This window comes from Microtus ochrogaster, chromosome 6 (genome assembly GCF_000317375.1).
Source record: "Microtus ochrogaster isolate Prairie Vole_2 chromosome 6, MicOch1.0, whole genome shotgun sequence".
NCBI lineage: Eukaryota > Metazoa > Chordata > Mammalia > Rodentia > Cricetidae > Microtus > Microtus ochrogaster.
The window spans coordinates 77,097,031-77,106,677 of NC_022013.1; the positions used below are offsets into that span (position 1 = coordinate 77,097,031).

Consider the following 9,647-nt stretch of genomic DNA (forward strand, 5'->3'; position numbering starts at 1 on the left):
ATATATTTATTTATTATGTATACAATATTCTGTCTGTGTGTATGCCTGCAGGCCAGAAGAGGGCACCAGACCTCATTACAGGTGGTTGTGAGCCACCATGTGGTTGCTGGGAATTGAACTCAGGACCTTTAGAAGAACAGGCAATGCTCTTAACCTCTGAGCCATCTCTCCAGCCCCCTCTTAGGTAATTTTTAAGTAAACATTTTATTCTCCATCAAGGGCTGGTCCCAGTGGGTTTATTTACCTCCGTGGTCTCTCTAAGATCACATGACCATTTTGAAGCTTCCACACATACCGGGCACCAGAACTTGTTTTTAAAATACACAAGTGTAGCATTAAAAAAATAAATTTATTTCAAGTATGAAATAATGAAGAAAAAACACATAAGGAAATTATAAAAATAGCAAAAATAAGATTAGAAATGAAGACATTAGACACAGGTGCTGTTCTAGTTACTAACACAAACATTTCACACGAAACATTTCTCCAACATTCCCAAAGACAACAGCCATGTTCACAGCGCTCCCGAGTGCAACGGCGTCTGAGAACACAACTGTGCTCCTAAATCGTCTGCTAAACCTGACACAGGTGATAATTATTACTTCTAAAGCTATGACACAAAATTATATCAAATCCTCACCTTCTGTGTTATCTACAACATTCACTTAAAATACTGATGACATCAGGAATTCACTTTGCATTGTTACATCGTACGTTATCCCTTTCCAAACAATGGCAAAGCACACATATGCTTTTCAGACAGTAAATATTCCAGCTTCCGACTGTGATTTGTTCAGAGTTTCGGGAACTCAACGAGCACATGATTGTTGTAAACAGTACTGTCCATTTAAAGATAGAAACAGTTGGGGGAGACTGTGTTTGGTCATCTTTAACCTGTGGCATAAATATCAAAAGAAGTTACTGATTATACAGATTGATTTGCCTGAACTACAGACGGGCTAAAAAGGTTAAAAAGCTACTGAAAGACCCTGTCTTTACACAGGAGCAATACAACTGGTCATTCAATTGTCCGAGGAGTTTTACTCGAACTAGATTTCCCGTGGTGCAGTGATCCGCTCTACTCCATGATGGATGAAGACAGGGTTTCTCTGTGGAGCCTTGGCTGTCCTGGAACTCACTATGTAGACCAGGCTGGCCTCAAACTCAGAGACCTGCCTGCCTCTGCCTCCCAAGTATAGGAATTAAAGGTGTGTGCCACCACTGCCCAGCAAACAACAATATTTTTAAGAGGTCTTTAAGATCAGTGGTTCTCAACCTTCATAATGCAATGTCCCTTTAACACAGTTCCTCATGTTGTGGTGACCCACAACCATAAAATTATTTCATTGCTCCTTCATAACTGTAATTTTGCTACTATTACAAATCATAATATAAATATCTGATATGTAATCCCTGTGAAAGGGTCATTCAACTCCCAGAGGGGTCGCAACCCATAGGTTGAGAACCACTGTTTTAGATCAAAGTTAAAGTATTTATTTCCTGAATCACGAAAATGCTGCCAGAGAGGCTAAATGATGTGTCCAGAGTTACCATGACAGAACATACCAAGGACACAAAACCAGGTCCTGATCCTGAGCGATAGTAACTCTTCCAGTACATTTTCCAGTGTCAGATTCTACACAGATTACAGCATTTGATGAAAATGAATAATATCAAAATAAATCAATGTATATATTGCCTAAATCAAAGTTGCCATGTGTTTCAAACATATTCATTACAAGATTGGCTTTTCTGCGTGCTTTTTGATGTAATTTTTTGGTAAAATTTACAAAATTACACTATTTAAATGTTACTGTTGCTAAAACGTCATGGCGCTATGCCTAGAGTCGGAGTGCCAATGTCTCCCTGTGAACAAGACAGCGGTAGGCACTGTGAAAACTCACTTGGTCCCATTCCCCTTGCCCTGAGCATCGACGCCCACAGAGTGGCGACCACGTACACTCTGAGGTGGAGGAGAACCTGTCCCCAGCACTCACAGAACATGTGCAGAGGCTGGCAACCTTCAGAGGGCAAAGGTCAGAAAAATGATCCTGGAAACCCAGCAGCTAGTATTTCAAGGGCTCTCTGAAGTTAGCACAGACTCCTTATCTTAGGTATCTCCAAGGCAAATATTGATGTGACATAAGAAATCACGAGCTAGCACGTAACACAGATGAAATTTTCTTGAAAGAGAGTAAAAAATAGACAATGGGCGTGAAACTATTCTATTTTAGAGTTGCACTGAAAAATACAGTGTTAGCATTTATTTATTTGTATGAAGTCAGCACGGAGAGGAACTCCAGACGGTCTGGGTGTGCCTCGGCTCCTTAGCTAACCAGAGTATAATGGATTCTGTGATATGCTTTATACAACTGTTTTTTGTTTGTTTGTTTGTTTGTTTGTGTGACGGAATGTGTCACACACTGTACAACAAGAGCATGAAAGATGGGGAAAGTCCGAGCGCTTCTCTGGAATCCGGATCCCAGCCCTGACCTCCAGTGAGCCAGCTTCCTGGTGTGTTCGGTGCTCACACTGCTCAGCCCAGTGAGACGACAGTTAACTGGAAACGCACTGGACGGGTCTGTATGTGAACTGCACACACTCTTGCATGTCTTACGGGAACTAGAGCCCCATAAAAAACGTACGTTCTGAAAAAATGTCAAGATTGCTACTTCATGGACACGCTACACAATTGAACACGGACAATATTAGATGAACAGTAGTGTTAACAAGGCGCAAGTGAGGGCATTTTAACCAAATGTTGCCTAAATTAACAGTAAAACAAAATAATATTCAGAGTTCACACAGTAATTTTCAAGTAAGTGTCCTCACCGCTCGCTCACACAGCTTCTCAGGGATGATGGCATGCCCACGCTGAGAGGCAGGCGCTGTCCCCTCCTCAGAGTGAAGATTCTGACTGCATAGACATCACCTTTGGTTTCTGATCTGTCAGACTATCAACAGGCACCTGCAAAAGTAATTGACATTGAAGGGATGTACCACACCGACATGTTATTCAACAGACAATCGGTGAATTGACTCAAAAAATAAAGAATAAAAAATAAGAGTTGATGATTAAAGAAGACTGGTTCCCCATTTGCCCCCTGTGTGCTTAGAGCACAGCCACAGAAACGCTACTTACAGCTTTAACGGCTCCATTCGCCATCCCCATGTTTACGCTGTGCCTCCTCAGATCAGTCTTGATCAAGGCTAAAACAGAAGCACCCAGAGTTACCACAAAAGGGTCGCCATCTCCTTCTGTGTTATGCATGGAACACATGGTGTGGAGTTCTGATAGCAACTGTATTCTAACACGTGACACACGGTGCTGATAGCAACTGTATTCTAACACGTGACACACGGTGTGGAGTGCTGATAGCTACTGTATTCTAACACGTGACACACAGTACACAGTGCTGATAGCAACTGTATTCTAACACGTGACACACGGTGTGGAGTGCTGTGAGTGCCAGCCGCCCGCTGAGCTGGGAAGACACCTAGGTGTTGGGCTTTAACCACCAGCATCCATCAGCTACAGACACAGGTGTGACAGTGGATGTAGAAACGGAGGAAAAGTGGTGACTTCAGAATCCCTTGTTTGGCCGGGTGTGTGGAGGACAGCACGAGCTAAGGGAAATACGAGAGGAACACAGTGAACTGGGTTCTGGACAGGGGCCCTAAGGTGCCCATAGGACCAAGTGGAAGGTGATAAGACACATGAGATTCATATAATTCTTGTAAGTTTTTTAGAAGGATTATTTTTATTTTACCTATATGGGTGTGTGGCTTGCATGTATGTCTGTGCAGTGCCAGAGGAGGCCAGAAGAGGGCATGGGATCCTCTGGGACCAGTGTTAGATGTTGTGAGCGACCATTTGGGTGCTGGGAATTAAACCCGGGTCCAGTGAGTCATTTCTCCTGTATTGTCCAGTGCTGTCTTTTACACAGAGTAGTGGCATTAAATTTGGGACCACCAAAATGAAAGGATAGACTCACATCCTGGGAGGAAAAACTGTGTTGTGCTTCTTATTTCATTTTTCACCCCAGAGTTGTGCAAAGCCATGAGGCAGCAATGCACACAACTGAAGACAGACGAGACGGTGCACACACTCAGCACTCACCTGTCAGAATGATGCCCAAGAACATCCAGGCACAGAGGAAAAGGTTTCCTGCCGCAGGATCATAGTCTGACATGAGTTTTCCCTGAGCCAAGGTGAACAAAATTCCAAATATCTAAAATAAAATTTGTGAAATAATTTTTATTAATTTTCTGTTTTATTTATTTGTTTGTATTCTGAGTTAGGGTTTCTCCATGTAACAGCCCTAGCTGTTCTGGAATTCGCTTTGTAGACCAGACTGGCCTCAAACTCACACCTGCCTCTGCTTCCCGGTACTGGGATTAAAGGTGTGCGCCACCACTGCACGGCCACCCGTCTACTGTTTTATAACAAGTACACACACCCACAGAGCCCTCCTTAACTGACCTTTATGATTTGACTTCTAGAAACAACCACTGAAAATCAGGATCATTAACCCACAAAGTCAGGCCAAGTTCACTGCTCACTGACCATAGGAATCACCTGGCTTTTGCTGGTTTTGTTTGTTCCATCTTTTGAGGCAGAGTTTCATACACCCAGGCTGGCCTCAAACTCATGATATAGCTAACACTGACCTTGAACTCCTGGTCCTCCTGTCTCTACCTATCAAGTGCTGGGGACTGCTATCACCACACCTGGTTAGCTGTCTTGGGTTAAGAAGAAGCAGAGGGGACTGGAGAGATGGCTCAGCAGTTAAGAGCACTGCCTGCTCATCTATAGATCTGAGTTCATTTCCTAGCAACCACCTGGTGGCTCACAACCATCCGTAATGAGATCTGGTGCCCTCTTCTGGCCTGCAGGCAGACATGCAGGCAGAACACTGGATACATAATAAATAAATCTTTTTAAAAAGCAGCAGCCGCAGAAAAGAGGATTACCTGAGCAGCAGCATTGAGAAGTCCAGAGGACGTGCCTTCAGATTCAGGGTAAGTGATCTCAACAGCAAATTCAAAGCCCAGAGGGAGGTAACCAGTCATGAAGAAGCTAGGAGAACAAGACCATGAGACAGGTGGGCTGTGAGAAGGGCGGGCACTTGGACTGCCGAGGCTCATCTATTTTTACCAACAGCACACCAAAATAGCTTAAACCTTTCTGCTATACTTCTGAGGAGCTGTATATTTATATGTACATAATGGACCTTCAGCGTTTAAGCTATCAAAAGGACCTTTGGGGGGCCTTTTACACACTCCTTTGCACACGTGACACTTACCCAAGGATCCCACCAGTAACGAACACCACAATGATGTACCCAAGGTCCAGTGTGAACGTAAACACAAGCATCCCAATGAACGACAACACGTACACGATCAGAGTCGTCTGCCTAGAACAAAGACAACATCATCAATGGTTCCCTCCTGATTCTCCCAAGGCACACAGAAAAACGTGGCTGGCTACCACAAACTACCCTTCTCATCTGCGTTGCGGATAATGTGGCTAGCTCAACAATAATCTTGCCGTAGAAAAGAACATTTTTTTTTCAAAGTTTACAACATAAAAAAAGACAAGATAAAAAAAAACCTGGTGCTTCCCTAGGAGGGCTCTTTTTAGACAGAAACAGCCTACTAAAGGGGCAGGAAGGTTTGTAAAACATTCATGTAGGTAGATCACTGAAACACTCCCGCCAAGTCTTAGTCAGATATGGTGGTTCATGCTGCTGTCCTGCAGTCAGGCAGCTGAGCAGGACGACAGAGCTCCAAGACAGCCTGAGCTACCTAGTGAAACCCTGTCCTTTAAAATCAATGCAATGTATCCTTACCTATGCACCATGCGTGTATCTACTGTAGCCCCGTCCTTTAAAATCAATGTATCCTTACCTATGCACCATGCATGTATCTACTGTAACTTACTTGTAGGTTTTGGTGTAATCCAGCCATAAGCCACAAAGAATGGAGCCCACCATTCCAGCTACCACCAGCGTTAGCCCAATCCTTCCAGCATTCACCTCTTCTCCCTAAAACAATGTGATAATCAGATCTGTCTAATTCAAGCTGATGGTTCATATTCCCATACATTCACAGTTAGCGGAAATAATCATATAAAAGCAAGCAAGCACACAATAGGAAGATTTGCCACAAGGGCTAGAGTTGTGTTTTTGGAGAGGGTGGTTTATTGAAGAAAACATTCTATTGTAAAACAACAGCAATGACAAAAATGATGATAAAATAATGAAAGAAATAAAAAAAGGCACCATTTCCGGGGTAGTCCATGGTTGTACTTACTTTTTGTTAGGACTCTGAAATCACTTAGATATGTGCAAAGAGAGAGCTAAGGGCACTGCTTTTACACAGTAAAAGTGCCAGCTCCTTTTTAAGAGAGAGGCCAGTCTGACCTATGTTTAAACTTGCCACCCTTACAAGGTTTGTGTCTTTCCATATAACCAAATTACAGTTTTACCACAATGCTAATCATCTTTACTTTCAATGTGTGTTTTGCAAATTAGGTTAAATACGCATAATAACAAGTATGGGAGATAGTCATTTTGAACTGAGTTTACACACTGAGTCCAGGGGACCAGAGCAAACCAGACTGGTGGGACACCAGGCATCACACGAATAACTCAAGAATGTGGCCCTCCACTTTTAACTGTGAGACCCATCTGACTTTGAGTCCTGAATCTGCTTTCTTCAGCTTTTCCCACCTCTTAGTTGTAGAGTGAATGCTGTCTTTTTAAAAAAAAAAAAAGTCAATCTTTTGCATCAACAAGGTTGATCCTTCATTTTAGGACCATGCTAATGTAAATTATACTGTTAAAGAAAAAGTCTTGGTCAAGCATACACTATAAAAGCAGAAGCTCGCCAGGCACGAAAGCTTACCACATAATATGTCAGTATCATTTGATTTAATAATGTCGAAACAGAATAAAATGCTCCAGTCATGATACCTACAAAGAAAAAATATAAGTTCATCATTCTCTGAAATAACAAGGAACGCTATGCGATATGTAAAATACGTAATAATCAGACAGTCAGGAAGACTAATAGCACCACTGCCACCTTTTGGAAACTGGACAGAAGGACCGAACACTAGGTTTCCTAGAGATCCGTGCTGGAATCTTGGTCTCCCCGAAGGGGAGGGCAAAGGTGACGGAACCTTCAAGAGGGGGACCTAGAACAAGGAGATGAGGCTCAGGGGCTCTTTGGAGCGAGTCAGTTCTCGCTGAGGAGGCTGTTGTAAAATAAGGCCACCAGACAGCTCGGCCTACTTGGCACATGCTGTCATGATGCTTCCAGGGTTTCTCACCAGACACCAAGCAGATGGGGCTACCTGGTCTCGAACTTTCCAAAGATATGAAATAAATGCACCTCTTTTCTTGATAAAACATCTTGATCTTGGAATTTTAAATTTCATATGTGTATTCATGAATAATTAAAATTATTCTGCATATAATAAGCTTTATAAGTAGTATGTATCTATAACTTGGTCTTCCCACTCAGTTGTGTGGTTCGGGAGACATGTTCCACTCTAGTTCACTGGTTTTCTCTACTGTGTAATAGTCCACAGTGTGAGTTACCTATTGTCTTATCAACAGACATTTAACATCCCTCCCCCCAGGTTTTCACAATTTAAAACAAGGCTGCAGTTGATATTAAGATTTTACTCTTAAACACAATGGCGTGTTTCTCTAAATATAACTGCAAGTGGAACTTCTACATTCTAGATGGAATACCCCACCAGGACTCAAAATTCATACAGTACTTCTGAGATCTGCTCATTTTTTTTTTTCTATTTTAAAAACATTAGAAAAATCCCTTTAGGAACTTTTGCTCAACACTTACGTTCATAATTAGGCTATGGTGTTCATGAACCAACCTCATCAATGTTCCAGCCACTAGTGGCAATAAAAAGAATCCGTGGCACTCTAAGGTGTGTGGTCACCAACGAGCACCACGCCACTTACCGTAACTAACCAGCAGGAGAACAAAGGGGGCGTTTCTGAACAGGTTCCAGATGGAGCTCTTGTAGGAGTACTTCGCAGGGGGGCTGTCCTGCAGGGCTGCCTGAGCCTGACTTGGCGGTAACAAAGGCTTTTCCTTGAATGCTGGGAACGTGTGAAAAGGAACACATATGACTAACCTTCTTCTGCGACACCCACCTCACACGTGATTAAGTCTATGCATCATCTTAGTGAGAGGAGCGACTTTGGTTCAGGATTAAAGAGGTAGTCCAAGTCTTCTATGGCCAGGTTATTGTTTTTTGTTTTTTTTTCCTTTAGCTCTCTGAACTAAAACTCAGAGATCTGGCCAATTCATTGCCCAATGACACCAACTGCATTTTTACAATCCAGATCGATGTTTACTACGTCAAGGACTTGACTGTTAAGCTCAGTCCCTCGGGAGAGATGAATGCTTGGATTCAGTGGCCTTCCCAGGTAGCAGCCACCCACCATGTCTCCATCGCCACAGATCCCAGATGTACATGTCCCTGATCCTTAGAGATTTCATGGAAAATGCACTTTAGAACTAACAGGTAAATTCAGAAGGGGAGCACACGGGGAGAAGTCGCGTTCTCTAAGACTGTAATTTCTGCTTTCCCTCCGCCCGCCCCCCCTGCTCTTCTCTCAGAGCTAACCTGTGCACAGTGGAGCCCCTCCCTCTCATCATTTCCCCCTTTTCTCATCCCTTTTCCCTTTCCTAACAATTTCTTCTTGGTTGGAAGAGGCCTACTTTATGTTCAATTTGAAGTGGGTTAGGTCTGATGTCTCTGGCTGTCAAGTGGAATCATCTGGAAATTTAAAATTAATACTGATTTTGAGGCTCTATGTAAAGTTTAATGAGCAGAATCTCCAGGGCGGAACACGAGACTATGCTAAAGAGAAAAATTCCTGGATGTTCCCAGTGCACAGACATATTTGAGAGTTACTGGGGAAGAATCCTGTAACTCCACAAAATGTTATGAGTCATCATTCTATTGGCTGGTAAGAGTAAAAAATTAAAGTTTTTGTTGGAAAGAAAATTTTAATAATGGAAATTTAAAATGTTTTAAAGAAAAATTAATAATTAAAATTAATAATGATGTAGCTAAAACCAAACTACTTTGGACCTCAGAACTAGTTCAAGAGGGACAGAAACGCACAGGTACTTAATTGTAGCCCTTACATTGGAGCCCGGTAGACACAGAACCTTTAGCTTCCTTTCTCCCTATCTGATCCTTGCACTGTTAGGAGGCTCGTGTGTGTCCCGCAAGACTCTCTGTGCTCTAGTTGGACAGGAGATATTTCTTTTTATTAGCATAGGCAATACAAAACTTTGACAGTAGTAAATCAAGATTTCAGACTATAAATAATTGTAGCCATGAGTTTCCAATAAGTCTTAAATATCTTTCCTAGATTTAAATTTACTATAAAAAACAAATCAAAATAAACCAAAAATGGATTTAAAAACTCACATAAATTAAAAATAGCCCTCTCCAGTCTTTAGCTCCATTCAGGGTTACTTTCTGAACACAAGAATCAACCTCCGGGGGCTGGAGAGATGGCTCAGTGGTTAAGAGCATTGCCTGCTCTTCCAAAGGACCCGAGTTCAATTCCCGGCAACCACATGGTGGCTCACAA

At 42.5% G+C, this 9,647-nt stretch overlaps 1 protein-coding gene across 1 annotated transcript in view; it reads right to left on the reverse strand.

The window, feature by feature from the left end:
• Positions 1–1,438: 1,438 nt before the first annotated feature.
• The window catches only part of Flvcr1 (feline leukemia virus subgroup C cellular receptor 1), a 17,825-nt gene continuing 9,616 nt past the window's right edge, over positions 1,439–9,647 (reverse strand). Inside the window, exons 3-10 of the mRNA XM_005348868.2 lie at positions 7,995–8,135; positions 6,910–6,977; positions 5,944–6,047; positions 5,307–5,417; positions 4,975–5,080; positions 4,121–4,232; positions 3,143–3,210; positions 1,439–2,968 (exon numbers count right to left, since the gene is read on the reverse strand). Coding sequence (XP_005348925.1) covers positions 2,900–2,968; positions 3,143–3,210; positions 4,121–4,232; positions 4,975–5,080; positions 5,307–5,417; positions 5,944–6,047; positions 6,910–6,977; positions 7,995–8,135 — 779 coding nt within the window. The 3' untranslated portion in view covers positions 1,439–2,899. The remainder of the gene's footprint in view (positions 2,969–3,142; positions 3,211–4,120; positions 4,233–4,974; positions 5,081–5,306; positions 5,418–5,943; positions 6,048–6,909; positions 6,978–7,994; positions 8,136–9,647) is intronic.